General features: G+C 42.7%; 1 protein-coding gene across 2 annotated transcripts in view; it reads right to left on the reverse strand.

Moving 5' to 3' along the window:
- Positions 1-19,565, reverse strand: part of RSRC1 (arginine and serine rich coiled-coil 1) — a 508,526-nt gene that overhangs the window by 274,531 nt on the left and 214,430 nt on the right. For both annotated transcript variants that reach the window (XM_077488086.1, XM_077488085.1), the window contains one exon: positions 5,732-5,783. In XM_077488086.1, coding sequence (XP_077344212.1) covers positions 5,732-5,783 — 52 coding nt within the window. The remainder of the gene's footprint in view (positions 1-5,731; positions 5,784-19,565) is intronic.

Below are 19,565 nucleotides of genomic sequence, written 5' to 3' on the forward strand. Positions count from 1 at the left end.
ATGAGGTCATACCTATGCTTGTCCCTCTTGTAAGCATGTACAAAGAAAGAGAGTCCTGACTGTCTTACAGTGTTGTCTTTCTTTCTTCCAATGTGAGTGCTGCTGTACAGGGAATTAGAGGCCAAACCTAATAAATTCAGATACTTAAACCTTTAATGGCCAGAGGGCAATGCAAGCTAGATGTGCAGACTAAATTTAGAAGCATCAATATGCATCTAACGACCATATTAACTACCTTATAATGGTTGTAAATAAGTTTTCACAACACAAAAGCCTCCATTATGGGCCCAACAGAATATAAAACATAAAATTATAGGAAGGTTATCCTCATTATAATTTATAGGAACTGTTGAACTAAAAGAGTATCAACATGCGCTGGACCCCAAACACACTGACGCTATTCATGAAATACCACTAAATTCTTCTATTGGAAATTATGGTGGCAACTTTGAGCATAAAAATTGCATTACTATTACCAACGTAAAACTCATGTGATCGAAGATACTATCTTTTTGTATACCTTAAGAAAAACATGCATAACAATTAAGTAGAATATAGTCACTTCAATGCCATAATGCCTTCACTTGTGCACATCATGCACTGTGGCCAGAATAAGGTTGGGGAGGGACACAATGAGCATTAAAATGAGTATGCTATACATATGCAATGTTATTTAAGAAGAGCCAGTGAGTTAATTACTGGTAATGGATTGGATATGTACTGTACAATAGATTCCTATTTTATATTTGGCACACTTTATGCACAGTAGATCAGTTCCACTGCATTTAAAAGAAGCTTGCCTTCTCATCATCAAGTAATGTAATCTATGAAAAACAGGTGGCAATTTTATTAGGCAAGCTAGTGCAAGTTCTAAGATGAGCATACAAAGTGCAGTAATAGTAATCCTAACCCATGCCAAATCATTACATTCATTTTTCATTAACGCTAGATTAGTGGAAAGCTATTTAAGGTTGATTAATATAAATAAGAATAACTTTAATGTGTATATCATAACTGGTTCTTGCCATATGCAGATATGCTTCCAAAAATAGCATGTTTATTGGTGATTATACAAAAGCTGAGGAAGCCCTCTGTCAGTTATAACTGGCCCCTCCCTTGTGGCCAAAAGGAAACTTTTTTTGATGTAGTTAGAAATCTAACATTTGGCCCAAATTTGCAAAATCTGGTCACAACTGTGAGTGACCATATCTATAGAATGGTAAATCTACCCTGTAACAAATGTGGGAATCGCTAATGGGGCCTATACATATGACTATCAGTAGCGATACCCTGTTATCAGTTTTTGAAGACCGAGTACGAATACCGATACCCATTTTTAATGTCATGCTGTTCCCTCTGCCCTGGTGGTGAAGTGATAAGCCAGCAAACATAAAATCAATCATTGCCCTAGGATGCATTTTTTTTTTTTTTTTACACATAATGCCCAGCTCACCTGCCTGTGCCCTGGTGGTTTAGCGGTAGAGCACCTGCCAGAGCTTCTGCGGTCTGGATTTCACGTCTCAGCCCCGGTTCACATATATGCAAATTGAATGCAATTTTGTTTGGGCTTAGATATACTTTAAATAGCCAGTCTCTACAGTAGTGGTGTGCAGAAGGCTATTTCTAAATGCACAATAAACGTCAGCCAGCTAAACAGATGATAACATATGGTCAACACAGAATTTGATACTCAAAATCTTTTGTCAATGTTTCAGCTGTAATACTATGGGATTTTTTAAAATTAGAATTACATTATCACATTAGAATACCAGTGCAATACAAGCATTTAAAAAAGTATTGTACAGTACACGTCCCTTTAAAGTGATTGCAAACCCACGTCATATTTACCTGCTCTGTGCAATTTGGCTCCTTCCCCCTGCCGAGTTCCCACCATAGCAAGCTGCTTGCTATGGGGGCTTTAATGCCGGCTCACTCCCAAACCACACTCTGTGTGTCCATTGACACACAGAGTGTGGCTTGGCCCTATCCCTTAGCTCCCTCCTCACTTGCTGTGATTGACATCAGTGGAAGCTGACGGCTCCCCCTGCTGTCTCTGATCATGAGGAGGGAGAGCGTGGAGAGATCCGCTGCTCTCATGCACAATACTCAAGATCAGGCTAAAGTAAGAATAAAGGAGGGAGGTTGTGAGGAAGCTTCACTCGGGTGTTTTTTTTTTACCTTAATGCAAAGAATGCATTAAGGTATAATACCTTCAGCCTTTAGAATCACCTTAATACTGCAAAGAATAGAGCACCTCATTATTAGTCACTCAGGCAAGCCATTATGATGAAATCATAGGGAAGAATGCCAAAGTTCTGATAAGGATTTAGAGAGCAGCTGGGTGATCCAACAAGATATTTGGGTACCAGAGTGGTTGTTTAGTGACACTAAACTCTGGCTTCAAAAAATGTAAAATTCTATTCAAGTGTCTATTCTGAAATTAAAAAGTACCTTTTATTACTATCCATCTCTTCTAAATGTCCAAATTCATTTTTTGTTTTTTCATGCTGCTGTGAACTGACTTCCTTTTAGAGAGTGGCTACATTCATTTTCCATGATCCCACTGTATGTAGAAATTAAGCCCCTTGTCTTGCTCACTACCATGCTGGACCAGAGATGTGTAGTGTGCATAGAGTATGACCATGACTACAACATGCACTGCTCATTTCAAAGGAATGGAAGATAGGGGGAAAAGAAGAGGTTCGATAGCTCATGGAGGACATTACATTGTTGAATGCCACTTTAAAGTGTTACTAAACCCAGGACCCTGCATTCACTATATCTGGTCTCCCACAGTACACAGAACATGGAAATGCAATTATTTTAGTAAATATAAATGGCTAAATATCTTTTCCCCTCAGCAGTATATAGCAGTCTTGTGGCGTATATCAGTGTCTGGCCAAGCACTGGTTAAAACTTGTAGGTGGAATTGTCATTTTCCTCTGACTGTCCTGTGAGGCTGCATGACCCCTGACTTTGTCTGGACAGAGCAGATTGGCCCTGTGCTGATCACATGCACCCCCCTCCCCCCCCAAAAAAACTGGCAATACACACCAAACTAAGCATGTGCAGAGTGCCTTCAAGGCTATGTTCTATCAGCAGATGGAATGAGAACAGTAAAAGAAGGGGAGGATCAAACACCCTTTTTTACACAATGTGCAGGATTAACCCGTTAGGTTCCACAGTGAGTACAACAAGCATGCTTTACTGCACATGCAGACTGATTTTACTATTGTGGCTTTAGTAACACCTTAACCCCTGAACACCAACATATTAAAAATAACACTAACACAAATCCAACACTAATTAGCCCCTACCCTGTTGAATAAAAATCTTGTCCTGCACCAGGATGCTCTGTGCTGACAGCATGCAAGTCCCAAGTCAAAAGCTTTTAATGAGGATAGCCTAGCTCCAGACAATCAATGCACTTGAAATGGGAATGAACTTGAATGGCTGCCAACAGGTGGTTAAATTGCTTAGTAGCTTGACGTACATATAATGCATTTGGTTAAGCCCTAAAGCTAGAGAAACTCTGAGCTGAGTTTCAATACCTTAAAAACCATATTGATTGGGTAATTTTATTCTTATAATAATATGCTAGATCTTCCACAGATTGACATGGGTGCAAACACTGCAAGGGAACAGACGCTGGCTCTCTGAATTAAATTGTCCAGCTTTAGAGTAATTTCTAGATAAATTCACAGCTAATGTTAAGCCATACCTCTGAGATCTAAAAAGATACAGTAAACGCAAAGTGTGGCTTTACCTGGAAGTCACCAACAGTGTATGTGTGTAGATTTTAAACAAATAAATGGAAACTTTGAATATAAAAATATTATAAGAGCAGGTCCTTAAATAAAAGGTTCAGAACATAAACTAAGAAGGATTGTATAGAAACAAAGCAATGTTCAAGTTGCTCAAAGTGACACACGTGGCTTTATTTACAAAACTATCTATTACATTTTACCCAATAGGCAAAATTTCACAATTCAATGAAAACTATACCAATACCCTTCACCTCACCTATTAAAAAGGAGATAAAGTTGTCTCAATCACAAGGACAACCCTCCTGACGAAGCTGCATTACATAACTACTATAGCAAAACGTGTAGATGTCTACACATAACATAACGCTGACCACTTCCCTTGATGTTCTGGGGTTTTGGACAAGGTGTCCACGAGCTGGAAGTTTAATACTGGAGATATTATCGGTACAGCTGAGGAAAGATTCAATATCTCAGAGTACTAGATGATTGCAGCACATTGTGAGATGAGCGGTTAAGACTATTGATGGTGAAGTGGCACTATTAGGTTAACTCCCTGGATGGTATGGTGTATACAGTGCGTTCACCCACTTGCTAATCTATCTGCCTGCATGCATATGAACTGTATTTCTCTCTGCTATATATTGGCTTAATGTACCTCCAGGTCTACTTCCTTCCTCTACTTGATTATCAAGCTCAGCAATTTAAAAGACCTTTGATTTTACACATTGCCTTTGGATTATGAAATCAGAACTGTACTTCTGATTTAACTACTAGTGCTGACCACATGAGTATATAAGCATTTGCTGGACTTTTTTGATGGAAAGTACACAAATTTTTGCTTTATAGCATCCATGTACTGTAATATGTCAAATGTGCAGTTTATACACGGGTGCTAACATCTTGGTGGCAACTACAGAGGCATGCCAAGGTAAAATATTTGCTTGGCATTGTTGGATTTTATGTAAAATAACTGATATTATTGTGCCTGGCCATGTATACGGTCTAAGTGACATCAGGGACTTTGTCCATGTAAGGCAACGCTGACTACTTTTTAAAGGTTGAGGTGAAGGGTATTGGAAACGTTTTCTTTGAATTGTGAAATTCTGTCTATTGGGTGAAATCTAATAAATACTTTTAATACTTTTGTAAATTATGCCAAGTTTGCCATTTTGAGCAACTTCTTTCATGGACCAAGGTGTCTATACCATGGTCCACCTTGGAGGTTTATGATTAGGTTTTTGTGAGTTGGCATAGCATTTAGAGATTACTCCCATTGGAATATATATTTTGGTAACAGGTTGAGAACATACTGTTCATGAAAATCTAACTCACTGAGCACTCCATGGAGGGCTGTTTTTATAAAACATTTATTTGATGGGTGTATTATATTATACATCTACACATATGCAAACACACACACATGCAAACGACAAAGCTATTGATCTTCGATTCAGCTATAAGATGTTTGGTCACTGTGACTTAATACATTTGTTTTACATCTGGATGCTAACAGGGGTTTACTAGATAACTACATATGTTGCTTTAGGTCCTGCTTGCTCCAGACAGTAAATTGTAATAACTAAACCACCTAATGTCCTCTGAATACCTTCTGTTTATCAGCTCTGGGTAACCTTAGGCAGCACACTGGCTGCTTCTAATTGTAAAAACGATCTTCTGTTTGCTAGAGGTTCAGAAATCACTTTACATGCCCTTCAGAGGCATACGCATTTGCTAACCTCGTCCCATAATTGCTGTACCAGAAAGAATGCAAATAATTCTATACTTTTTGTTGTCATTGTTCTTTTAAATTAGTTCCTTTCCTCTTTAAAATAATGATAGAAATAGACTTTGCAGCACTGCCAGTACATAATACCGCCTTATAATGAGGTATGTTCCACAGTGTAGTTTCTGCTCGGTAATTATTTCAGTCTCACAAACGCAAACCTTCATCTACCATCACTCACCAGCAGCTTGGAGAACCATCTGCAGCGTTGCTTTGGCCTGTTCAGCAGGAGACTAAAAACAAAGACAAAAAGCATATTTACCATACATTATGGTACTAATCAAAAGGCACAGTGTTTTATAAAGAATAAACAGCACTGAGATAGACCAACACATCTATAAAAAAAATATCCCTCCTAATTTCTATGCAATATCCCTGATTTGAAAAGGCATTCAACCATTATGAAACATCTACATCTCCAAGCCTAAATGTAGACCAATGACTTTCCCGTTTAATTGCTAGGATATATCCACTTCTATCCAATGTAAATTGCTAGCTGCACGCCTCTCTTGGTAATATTTAATTAAATTACATAAAATAAATGGGAGAAGAAAATAAAATCACTTCGTAAGGAAATCATTTCTTGGCCATTTACCAACTACTTAAAGTGTAACAATGTACATCCGATGCATACTTTTAAATATTTTCTCTGAAAATTGAAAGATATAATTTTGATAATTACATTATGTAAAGAGCATACATACATATAAGGTTCACCCCACATTTATTATAACGTCTATATAAATAGATATAAAAACACATATATACATAATGTTTATTAGTTATCATTTGCTCTCAATTTTGTTTTCATACATAAGTTTTTTTTTTTTTTTTTAATAGAATAGAGTAGCACTGAATACCATGGTGAGAAATACCACGAAAACATTTTAAATAACTTTGAAAAAAAGCTATACACAAATATTTTGTTCAGAGAAATCACAGGCAAAAAATGCAAATGAAGCATTCCTCGCTGGGTAAACGACAACTGTTTATAGGACAGAGGAAAAAGTGGAAGCAAATCACTGTTCTTGGGTGGAGTGGACAAAGTAATGAGAACTGACTATGAACCACAGGTAAAAGCAGAGAACACATTGCAGGAACCAACTGAAGGAAGACACTAAGCATGAGCATGTGCTGATTTTAAACATGTTTTATGCTTGTATGCATTTACATGCATAAATCCTTTAGATATATTATGGTCACAGATGCATCTGTGTTCCACTTTTTTTAGGTCATTATACACGACGCACATTTTCATTTGTAGACACAGCTGTATGCATGGCCCCATTAACTCCTATAGTGCTATACCGTATATACTCGAGTATAAGCCGAGATTTTCAGCCTCTTTTTTGAGGCTGAAAGTGCCCCCCTCGGCTTATACTCGAGTCACCGCTGTCTGTCTACCCGATCAGCGTGTCGAGCAGACAGACGGCGGCCATTCAACTATTCAAAAGCCGCGCCTCCCTGTCTGTGATAGGCGAAACACTCAATTTCCCAGCAGTCAGTGGTCCGCCTATCACGGACATCCGCTCATCCTCATACTACGGACGAGGATGAGAGGATGTCCGTGATAGGCAGAACACAGACTGCTGGGAAATTGAGTGTTCCGCCTATCACAGACGGAGGCGCGGCTTTTGAACAGTGGAATGGCCGCCGTCTGTCAGACGAGAAGAGGTGCGGCGATCCTGGCATGGCCGCCGTATGTGCAGAAGCACACAGGCTCGGGACACAGGCTCGGGACACAGGCTCGGGACACAGGCTCGGGACACAGGCTCGGGACACAGGCAGGCTGGACACACAAGGCTGCACACACAGGGATGGACGGACACACAGGGATGGACGGACACACAGGGATGGACAGGCATGTCTCACCCTCGGCTTATACACGAGTCAATAAGTTTTCCCATTTTTTTGGTGGTAAATTAGGGGCCTCGGCTTATATTCGGATCGACCTATACTCGAGTATATACGGTAAGTGCAAAAAAAAAAACTATACACTGTATGCACATAAACACAGTATTAGACAGCCACTTGAACGAACTCTGACATCTTCCATTCTTAAGCTGGTCATACACCTAGAGATTATCAGCAGCTTTTCTATGGTTAGATGGAAAAAGTGCAACAGATTTCTCCATGATGCTAAACTGCGTGGATGGAGGAATCTCCCACTGGGCCAAGCTTCAGTATCTTGCTAGTCGGCCCCGCTGACTCTCAACCTAAACAAGTGAGGGGCATGGACCATGTGGGTCTGGTGGTGCTAGTTGGGGCTTTATCTAGCTCAGGGTGCTGCGATGCACATCGGGAGTCCTCCTCCTCCCCCCCATTCGGCTATAGCACGGTCAAGAAGTGGTCAAAGTATAACTAAAGGCAAAACTTTTTTGGGATAGAGTGGAGAGGGCATAGAACACTTGTCAGTCTTTATTGCTGCCTGTGCCCCTGCTGGGGAGATTGATGCTCTTGATTTGTCTGATTTACCAGTATCATTAAAAGTGAAAGTAAAATGAAATATTATAGAGGGGAAATCTTCCAATGGGCACACTAGTTCAGGTGACCTGTGGGTCCCCAAGGAATTTCCAATAATTTGCAGGGATTTCCTCTCACTTCCTGTTTGGCTATGGGACAGGAAGTGAAGGAAAATCTCCACGATGGGACACAGATGGCAGGAAAAAAAAACATGACAGGGGTTAGAATCCCCCCCACTCTATCAAAAATGAAAAAAAAAAAAGTTTGGCCTACAGTTTAACTCCAACAGCACATGTCTGCTGAAAGGTTTGAGGTTTGGATGAAAAACAGAAGGCCATTTGGGAAGCCTCTGCATGCTAACCTGCAGCAAAAACAGAAGAGGGGAAAAAATAGGATTTTTTGTACTCACCGTAAAAACCTTTTCTCTGTAATTTACCGACCGACACAGCTCCTCTCTTAGCCATGGGGTTGTTACGCCCACCTTTAGGAGAATACTAGACATTACATGTTGTGTAACACACAGAATTTTCCAGTTCCGCCCAGGGGACGGTCCCTTAGGTAACAACCCTCCAGCCTGCCATGCAGTCACCAGAGATCTGCAGAAGGAGATTTTGACAAAGTGGGACAAATCTCCGTTGTATTTGGATTGACAGATCCAAGTGAGCCAGTTAGTCAGAGATTCACTGATCTGGTGGCTGAGGTCCCTGGTGCTTCAGTCGGGGAAGTCGTTCCTGCCTCTGAAATGGACAGTGATCACAACGTATGCCAGCCTATCCGGCTGGGCTGGAGTGATGGGGGTTCAGTCAGCTCAAGGCCTCTGGTTGACAGAGGAATCCAAGTTGCCGATCAATCTGCTCGAGCTAAGAGCGATCAGGCTATGCCTCTCCACGTGGTCAATGAGACTGCAAGGGCATCCGATCAGGATCCAGTCAGACAACGCCACTGTGGTGGCATACGTCAATCACCAAGGAGGAATAAGAAGCTCAGCCGCCGCACGGGGGGCCGCTCACATACTTCGGTGGGCAGAGCGACATGTACTGGCCCTGTCGGCCAATTACATCCTGGGAGTGGAGAACTGGCAGGCGGACTATCTAAATCGCCAGATGCTGGACCCAGTAGAATGGGCATTGCATCCGGAGGTATTCAGGCTACTGTGCCTGCGGTGGGGCACACCATACGTGGATCTTCTGTCCTCCGGTCTCAATCGGAAGATGCAGAGATTTGTGTTCAGGACAAGAGATCCATGGGCAGACGCGTCAGACGCGCTGGTGGCTCCGTGGGATCAGTACCAGCTGATCTACGCCTTTCCTCCTCTGAAGCTATTACCACATCTGCTCCGCAGGGTGGAAGTCGAGGGGATCCCAGTAATTCTGGTCACTCCAGATTGACCTCAGCGGCCTTGGTACGCAGACCTAGTGCGCCTGGTGGCAGACGCCCCATGGTGACTGCCGTTAGGAGAGGACCTTCTGTCTCAAGGTCCGATTCTCCATTTCTTAAACAGCTTACCTGTAAAATCCTTTTCTTTGAAGTACATCAGGGGACACAGAGCCATAGTAGTTAATATGTGGGTTATAGGCCACCTTAGGTGATGGACACTGGCATGCCCGAAGACAAGAAGTGCACTCCCTATATAACCCCTCCCACTACTGGGAGTACCTCAGTTTTGTATCCAAGCAATACATGTGTATACCAAAGAAGGGAGGGACCTCTGTGTCCCCTGATGTACTTCAAAGAAAAGGATTTTACATGTAAGCGGTTTAAATAAACCTGTTTTCTTTTCATACATCAGGAGACACAGAGCCATAGTAGCTACTATGTGGGATGTCCCATAGCAATGGCAACTGAAGGGAGGGAGACACAACAAAAAAGGTAGGGCATTAAGAGGCTAGAGGACTTATACTGCAGCCTGCAGTACACTACGCCCAAAGGCAATATCCTCATGACCTTAAACATCGATTTGATAGAATCTGGTAAATGTATGGACTGAAGACCAAGTTGCGGCCTTGCAGATCTGAGCCATAGAGGCCTGGTGATGCACCGTCAAAGATACACTAACCGTCCTGGTGGCGTGCGCTTTAACATAAAAAGGAGGAATTTTCTTCTTTAGACCATAAGCTTGAACAATCGCTTGACAAATCCATTTGTAAATGGTTGATTTGATGCTTCTTGTCCTCTTTTAGGATCCTCTGGCAGTACAAACAAAACACCTGTTTTGCGAACCTGAGCGGTCTCCTTTAAGTATACTTTGACCGTTCTTACTACATGAAGGGAATGTAGTGCCTTCTCTTCCCTAGATTGAGGCTCTAGGAAGAAAGAAGGCAGAATAATATCCTGGTTCAAATAAAAACTTGCCACCACCTTCGGTAGGAATTCAGGATGAGGCTGCAATACCACCTTATCCTTATGCATGATCAAATATGGCACTTTACAAGACAGAGCCACCAATTCCGATACTCTCCTGGCAGATTGTATATGGCAACCAAAAATACTATTTTCTTTGTCTAAAGTACCAAGGAAACTTGATGTATAGGCTCAAAGGGCTGATTCTGTAAAGCCGACAAGACAAATCTCAAATCCCAAGGATTTAGAGGTGCCCTGACAGGGGGATTAATTTGTGTTAGCCCCTGAATAAAACTACGCACCGGAGAGTGAGAAGCAAGAGGCCATTGGAAAAATACTGATAAGGCCGAGACCTGGCCCTTGATAGTACTCAAGGCCAGCTTAATTTCAAATCCTATTTGCAGGAATTCAAGGAACCTACCTATGACATACTTCCTGGGGTGCCAACCCCTGCATCCACACCAGGAAACGTATGCCTTCCAGACTCTATAATAAATGACTCTGGAGGCCGGCTTCCTAGCATTAACCAAAGTAGACACTACTGAAGTGGATAACCCACGGTCCTTTAGAATGTGGGTTTCAATAGCCAAACCGTTAAATTTAGCGCTTGTAAGGTAGGATGGAATACCGGACCTTGAGTGAGGTCTGGCAACAATGGCAGGGTCCAAGGGACTCCTACTGCCATCTTTATTATCTCGGCAAATCAAAAACTTCTGGGCCATGCTGGGGCCACCAGAATCACCTCCTTCCATTCCTGCTTGATCCTGCAGAGAAGGCACAGAAGTAGCAGAACCGGAGGAAACACATAGATCAGTGAAAACCCTTGGGAAGATCAAGGCGTTTGTTCCGCACTCTAGCAGATCCCTCGTCCTTGACACAAAGTTGTCGACTTTGTTGTTGAATCTGGACGCGAACAGATCCACGTCCGGAATACCCCATTTTTTTACTTTTTTTTTTAACAGTAAAAGATTTTTTTATTGAAAATAAAAAGTACAATAGGGGCAATGACGGATTATTAATTACATTTCTTGCATATCGTTACATGTCATATGGTTATTGTGGATATGAAAATAAGCATAATACTTCAAGAGTTGTAGAGGTGGATGTACAGCGGTTAGGATCATGTACCAATATAAGGGGTACATGATAGTACAGATAAACATCTATTCTAGGATGGTCCCGCCTCCCGGTACAGGGGTAAGAGGGGAGGGAAAAGGATAGGAGGTTGATGTGGGGGATGGGGGTTGAAGAGGATGGGGAGGGGGGAGGGAGAAAGCAGGCCCAGCGCCATCTATCACCTTTTGTCACCTGATGTACTCAGCTAGTGTTATATGATCCAACAGGTCTCATCCACATGCGTCTACCCAGTTCGACCAGATTTTGTCATATTTAGCTGCACAATTTCTGCTAAAGCTAAAAAAGACTTTGTTTATTGTGTAATGCCATGAGGATCTTGTAGGAAGTTCCACTAACCTTCATCTCAGGAGGATTTCTTTCCTAGCGTAGAATAGGGTTCAGGTCATGCATAGCTTGGTGTATCTGCCCCCTCAACATCGTCCAGATCGCTAAGCATGAAAAGGAGGGGATCTAGTGGAACCTCGGTTCCACAGACCACCGTCAGGGTGTCCGTCACATCCTGCCAGAATTTGGCAAGTCCAAACCATATGGAAGAAGGAACCCCGCTAAAAAAAGAACACCTCGGAATACCCCATCTTTGACATATCAATAGAAAGATGTTGGGGTGAAGGGACCATTCTCCTGGAAACAATTGTTGGCGACTCAAGTAGTCCACCTGACAATTTTCTATCCCTGGAATGAAAATCGCTGATAGACAAGGAATGTTGTTTTCTGCCCAAGCTAGAACATGATTCACCTCTTTTTGGGCTGTACGACTTCTCTTGCCCCTCTAGTGACGTTGGCCACAGCCGTGGCATCGTCAGATTGAATCCTGACAGGACAATTCCGTAGCCTGAGTGTCCAGGACTCTAGGGCCAGACATACTGCCCGAATCTCTACAATGTTGATGGACAAGGTCCTTTCTAACTTGGACCATTTCCCCTGGACAGAAGCTTCTTCCAGGACTGCTCCCCAGCCTAGAAGGCTGGCATCCGTTGTTACCACTTTCCAGGATAACGGTAAAAATGATTTCCCCTTTTGGAGGTTGCTGGATATCAACCACTAATTGAGGCTCTGACACATCTCGGGGGATAAGTGCCTTGGAAAGTTCAAAGCCTGAACCTTCTTGTTCCAGGCCGACAGAATGGTGTTTTGTAGCAGTCTTTAATGAAACTGCACATAAGGGATGGCCTCGAAGGAGGCCACCATCTTCCCTAACAATTTCATGCACAGCCGAATGGATTTCTCTTTGCTTTCACAAGTTGAATCAGTTCTTTTATGGAGCGGATTCTTGCCTGGGGTAGGAATACCTTATTTCGTATGGTATCTATGACCAGCCCCAAGTACTGTAATTTCCTTGATGGTTTTAAGGATCCAACCCAGGAATTCCAGGTAGCTTACAGCTGAGATTAAACTTTGGGTTAGACCAGAGACTGATTGATCTACTAAAAGCAGATCATCTAAATAGGCTAGGACAGTTATGCCCTGAGCCCTTAACCTGGCTAAAGGAGGTACCAGGATCTTTGTGAACATACGCGGTGCGGTGGCTAGACCGAATGGCAGAGCCACAAATTGAAAAGGATGATTTTCTACCCCAAAGCATAGAAATTTCTGATGAGCGGTGAATATCGGCACATGGAGATATGCATCCTTGATAACGATCGATGCCAAAAACTCCCCTCCTTGCAAAATGGAAACAACCGATCGGATTGACTCCATGCGAAAGGACCGGATATTTAGTGCCGGTTCAGATCTTTGAGATCTAGAATGGGTCTTACCTCCCTGTTTGGTTTTGGAACTGTGAAAAGGTTTGAATAAAACCCTGAACCCTGTTCCTCTAAGGGAACCTCTGATATCACCTCCTGGGATAAGAGATGATCCAGAGCTAGAAAGAGAGTCTTCCTTTTCTCTGGATCTCTGGGAACATTTGATTTTAGAAAACGAGACAATGGGAATTCTTGAAACTCTAGTTTGTGACCTAGAGAAATTGAGGAAGCCACCCATCTGTCTTGACATTGTTGCTGCCAGACCTTTGAAAATTGCAGAAACCTTCCCCCCACCCAAGCGAGCGGGGGCGCCCTTTCATAAGGAGGCTTTAGCATTTTGTTTTTGTTTGGCCCTGGGACTGCCCTTGAGGTCTTCCTCTTGAACCTGATGGTAGAATCCATCGAGACACTGGAGAGGAAGCATGCTTAAAGGAGAAATGTTTAAACTTCTTCTTTACCGGTAAGAGAGAACTTTTCCCATTAGAGATCCATTGGATATATTTACCTAGATCGTCTCCAAATAACCGTTCACCATGAAATGGGAAACTGGCCAAAAGCTTCTTACAGGGTGCTTTGGCTGACCAATTTTTCAGCCACAGGACTCTGCGTGTATGCACTAGTCCTAGCATAAGCCGTGAGGTTTGAATGATAGAATCTTTCATAGCATCCACAGTAAAAACAGTGCATCTGGTATGCCAGCCCATTGCTGGGCCTACTGATCAGGAAGATCCTTTATGGACTGAGATACACCAATTGCAGAAAGAACCGGCTGCACTACTGAACATTGCCAGAGACATGTTGTTCTTAAAAAGAAATTCCTACTTTTTATCTGTTGGATCCTTTAACATCTGTGCATTGTCTACCGGACAAGTGAGATTTTTATTCACCGAGGCGATTGCAGCATCAATTGCTGGAACCCCCCCCCCCCCCATTTCTTATAGAATTCCTCCTGCATAGCATACCAGAAAACTTTTTTGGAGGAGAAAACTGCTTATCCGGGTGTTCACATTCCGAACATATCAGCTTTTTTAGCCATGAATGGTTAGGAAAAGCATCCCCAGATGGAGGAGGCTTTAGTGATCCCAAACCAGAGGAGGGCTCATCAATAGACTGCGCTACAGGCAGCAAAAAGTTTGAGCGAACCAATTTAGTAAGGAAGTGTACCAGCAAACTGTCTTGTAAGACTACTCCCTCCATATTAGGATCCTCGGAAGAGGAGATATTAGTATCTTCCAGATCTTTTGGAAGACATTCCTGATCCCCTGCCCCTTGTACCTCAGGCTGAGAGTCCTGAGCACTGGATGGGGAACTGCTACGTTTGGACCCACTATGGAGAGTGATCATAGCATCAATCTTCTTTTCCAAACTAGAAATGGTAGAAGAAAAAAAACTCCTGTGTGATATATATAGGGGCTGAAGTGCAAGTGCTGCTGCAACACCAGTCTCCCCTGACAGCTCAATCTGACCGGCCACATCACTCTCAGAGGAAGATAACATTCTTTTGGATTTAGGTTGTTGTAAAACAATCAAACCCCTAGAACCCTTTGAGGAGTTCCTGGTCCCTCTTCCACTCATAGCCTGATGCACAAAGCAGAGGCACTACCAGAAAGAATGCATATACTTCTAGGCTATAGTACAGCATAAAAACACTGCTATTAATGCCCAGCCTGCATGTGTCAAGGGAAATGCCTGTGTCACCAAACCTAAAGTAATGCAACCTCTTTGCTCTTGTGTCCCTCCACAGTCAGCAGCAGCACACAGTGCGCTTTTAAAAGCCTCCTCCACATGCACCTGGGGTCAGAGAATGCCAACGCTGTTAGCCCCACCCCCATTGCATGTGGCTCCACCCACATTCTTAAAAGGATGGGTTTTCCCATGCGAGCGGTGGACTACAGGTACCTTCGGACCCAGAGCTAGCATGGCGGGGGGAGGTTACAAAAAACGCTGAGCGGCTGTTGCGTTTTTCCCCGTTTTTTTTAAGTGAATCCGGGCTCTTATACCCCCTGAGGGGGGAATCCCAACATGGGGGGGGGGCTAGAGGTGGGGAGACAAATCCCCCCTTTTAATTACCAGAGGATCTGCCGCTTTGGAGAAGGAGGAAGTGATCGGCTCCTGACACAGCGCTGTTTCCAGCATGAGGCGGTGAGTGCTCAATACAGGCCTCAGTGGTGACAAATAGTCATGACAACATTTTTTACTTAACGGAGACATTCATAAGAAAATTTCTTAGAAAACTCCACTTACCTTCCCGTCGCAGGGTTTTCTGTGGTAAACCAACAGACCCAATCTTCACCCTTCATGGTGGACTCCGTAAATCTTAAGGAGCAGGGGAACCTAGAGGTAACCCACAATCCTGGACCTGCAACAGCACCCTGCCAGTAAAACTTCATGGCCTTACTAACAAAAAGTACTGGAACCCAGTGTCCAGCTCTCTAAAAAGAGAAGCATTCGCAGGCAAAACCTAATTTCTTCGGATACGAGGCCCGGGTACCATTCAATTTGGCCCATAAAAGGACACTTTGAATGGATCCAGTTAGCATGGCTAGCCTCAGCACGATTGCTCCAGTGGAGCTCAGCACAGCACATCTTTACTCGTGACCAATACCTTAGACACTGGCGAAAAAACTGAGGTACTCCCAGTAATGTGAGGGATTATATAGGGAGTGCACTTCTTGTCTTAGGGCGTGCCAGTGTCCATCACCTAAAGGAGACCTATAAACCACATAGTAACTACTATGGCCCTGTGTCCCCTGATGTATGAAAAGAAAGGTGGTGTTTACAAAATAAATAAGAGGGAACTGAATAATGGTGCTCTGTGTGAGTATGCAAACACTGATTGTCATTTATAGTATTACACATCTGGTAGAGCAGAGAGCAGTATGTGAATAAGCTGAAGGCAAGATTGACAAGCCTAAAAAAATTTAGCAGACTGTTGTAAAATAATGTAATCTACAAATGCTGAATTGAGGAACAGTCCACTAGAAAATTTAATGATATAAACTAAGGTGGCCGGTGTTCTTTTGAAATGGTAGTTTGGAAGATAAAAGAAAGTTTATGGTTGGGGCAGGAGAGATTTACTAAAACTGGTGCACACAGAATCTGGTGCAGCTGTTCATAGTAACCAATCAGCTTCTAACGTCTGCACGTTCAATTAACCACTGGGCACTTAAACCCCCTCCCTAACCAGACCAATTTTCAGCTTTCGGTGCTCTCACATTTTGAATGACAATTACTCAGTCATGCAAAACTGTACCCATATGAAATTTTTGTCCTTTTTGTACACAAATAGAGCTTTCTTTTGGTGGTATTTAATTACTGCTGAGGTTTTTATTTTTTGCGCTATAAAAGAAAAAAGAAAGTTCTGTAAAAAAAAAAAAAAAAGATTTTTCTTAGTTTCTGTTATAAAATTTAGCAAATTAGTAATTTTTCTTCAAAAATTTTTGGCAAACTTTATACTACTGCATATCTTTGGTAAAAATAAGTACAAATCGGTGTATATTATTTGGTCTTTATGAAAGTTGTAGAGTCCACAAGCTATGATGCCAATATCTGAAAATTCTCATTTCTTGAGACCCTAAAATACCCCCCAAATGAATCCTTTTTGGAAAGAAGACATTCCAAGGTATTTAATAAGAGGCATGGTGAGTTTTTTGAACTTGTCATTTTTTCCCTCAATTCTTTTGAAAATCAGGATTTTTTCTTTTTTTTTTGTTCACAAAATTGGCATATTAGCAGGTTATTTATCACACACAGCATATGCATACCACAAATTACACCCCAAAACACATTCTATTACTCCCGAGCATGACGATACCATGTGTGAGACTTTTACACAGCCTGGCCACATACAGAGGCCCAACATGCAGCGAGCACCATCAGACGTTCTGGTGCACCCAGGCCAATTTTGACATTTCTCTCCTACATGTAAAGTCATAATTTCTTTGCTAGAAAATTGCATAGAACCCCATAACATTATATATGTTTTTTTTAGAAAAGATCCTAGAGAATAATAATAATGGCAGTTATTGCAACTTTTTATCTCTCACGGTATTTGCGCAGCAATTTTTCAAATGCGTTTTTTTTTTAAACAGTTTCGTGCTTTTTAAAAAACATAACTGTAAAGTTAGCCCAATGTTTTTGCATAATGTGAAAGATGAAGTTACACCGAGTAAATAGATACCTAACATATCACCCTTCAAAATTCCACACACTTGTGGAATAGCGCCAAACTTCGCTACTTAAAAATTCCCATAGGCGTCGCTTTAAAAAATTTGTAATGGTTACATGTTTTGAGTTATAGAGGAGGTCTAGGGCCAGTATTATTGCTCTTGCTCTAACGTTCGCAGAGATACCTCACTTGTGGTTTGAAGTGGTTAAAATGCATTTTTTTTTAACACAAAGTTGTCCATTTATACAATATTTCTAACACATAGCATTTACATACCAAAAATGACACTCCAAAATAGATTCTCCTTCTCCTCCTGAGTACAGCGATACCACATGTGTGAGACTTCCACAGCCTGGCCACATACAGAGGCCAAGTAAAGTCGAATATGGACGAGCATGGCTAAGTATCACTGAGTATCGCAGATTATGATTAGGTATTGCAGAGTACAGCTGGGTAGCACCGAGTATTGCAGAGTATGGCTGGGTAATCCAGAGTATGGCTGGGAAATATTACAGGGTATCACCGAGTATGGCTGCGTATTGCAGGGAGTATCACTGAGTATGGCTGGGTATTGCTGGGTATCACCGAGTATGGCAGCGTATGGCAGAGTACGGCAGGGTATGGCAGAGTACGGCAGGGTATGGCAGAGTACGGCAGGGTATGGCAGAGTACGGCAGGGTATGGCAGAGTACGGCAGGGTATGGCAGAGTACGGCAGGGTATGGCAGAGTACGGCAGGGTATGGCAGAGTACGGCAGGGTATGGCAGAGTACGGCAGGGTATGGCAGAGTGCGGCAGGGTATGGCAGAGTACGGCAGGGTATGGCAGAGTACGGCAGGGTATGGCAGAGTACGGCAGGGTATGGCAGAGTACGGCAGGGTATGGCAGAGTACGGCAGGGTATGGCAGAGTACGGCAGGGTATGGCAGAGTGCGGCAGGGTATGGCAGAGTACGGAAGGGTATGGCAGGGTACGGCAGGGTACGGCAGAGTACGGCAGGGTACGGCAGAGTACGGCAGGGTACGGCAGGGTACGGCAGAGTACGGCAGAGTACGGCAGGGTATTGCAGAGAATGGCAGGGTATTGCAGAGAATGGAAGGGTATTGCAAGGTTATGGCAGGGTATTTCAGGGTATGGCAGGGTATTTCAGGGTATGGCAGAGTATTGGCAGGGTATTGCAGAGTATTGGCAGGGTATTGCAGACACAGCGCTGCTGCCACCAATCTCTCCCCTCTCACACTGTACCGATTGGTACAGAGAGGGGAGGGAGGAACCGGTTTGTTTACAAGTGACAGCTCCGTCAAATGACAATGAGCGGCCATTTACCGTGATGCGCCGGGTGCCCTGGACCCGGCGGTCACGGATGTTCTTGGGTGCGCACCCCAGGGGGCGCACGGGAGCGGTATTCTTGGAGGACATCCCTGTATGCCCTCCCAGAGTTAAGCAACTGCCCTGTAGCCGTCATTCGGCTATGGGCCTGTTAAGTGGTTAAGCTTTGACAATTAAACCTAAAAGCCGATTGGTTACTATGCACAGGTGAACCAGATTATGTGTGCACCCGTTTTAGTTAATCTCCCCAATGTGTGTGCTGGGGGCTTACAAAGTAAAAATCAGGAAGGGGACACATTTCCGAGGCAAATGTGCTTTCCTGCTAAATCCAGTAGTAAAATTATCCAGCAACAAAAGCCACTCTAAATACTAAACTAAAATACTAAACTGGAGGAAAGGACTGAGATTCATGTGTCCTGTGAACAGCTAGACATGAAACAGAATCCCTATGTGTACTAGGAAGCTGATCACTCAGATCTGGGGTCTGTTCTATGCACGGAAACAAAGTTGAATCTTTGTTGAAATCAAAGAGTGCTTCATCCAATAGACACTAACAAAAAAAAAGTAACAAGAGTTACTTGTACGGATAAATGGTGGACTTACTTTAAAAGCACAAGTGACGTACAAACTTTTATAAAAAATATATTTTATAATAAACATGTTAAAAACCTATGTATTAAAAGACTTGGAAATAGTCAGAAAGAGGAATACATCATCTACATATATTATTTCCATTTAAATGATAAAGTAAATGTAACCAACTACAATGTATAATAAAAATATAAGGCAGGCAGAAAAAAAGACCTCCGATATACAGTGCCTTGAAAAAGTACCT

The sequence above is a fragment of the Lithobates pipiens genome, unplaced genomic scaffold (genome assembly GCF_037356315.1).
Source record: "Lithobates pipiens isolate NorthernLeopardFrog02 unplaced genomic scaffold, aLitPip1_a1.2 Scaffold_18, whole genome shotgun sequence".
Taxonomy (NCBI): domain Eukaryota; kingdom Metazoa; phylum Chordata; class Amphibia; order Anura; family Ranidae; genus Lithobates; species Lithobates pipiens.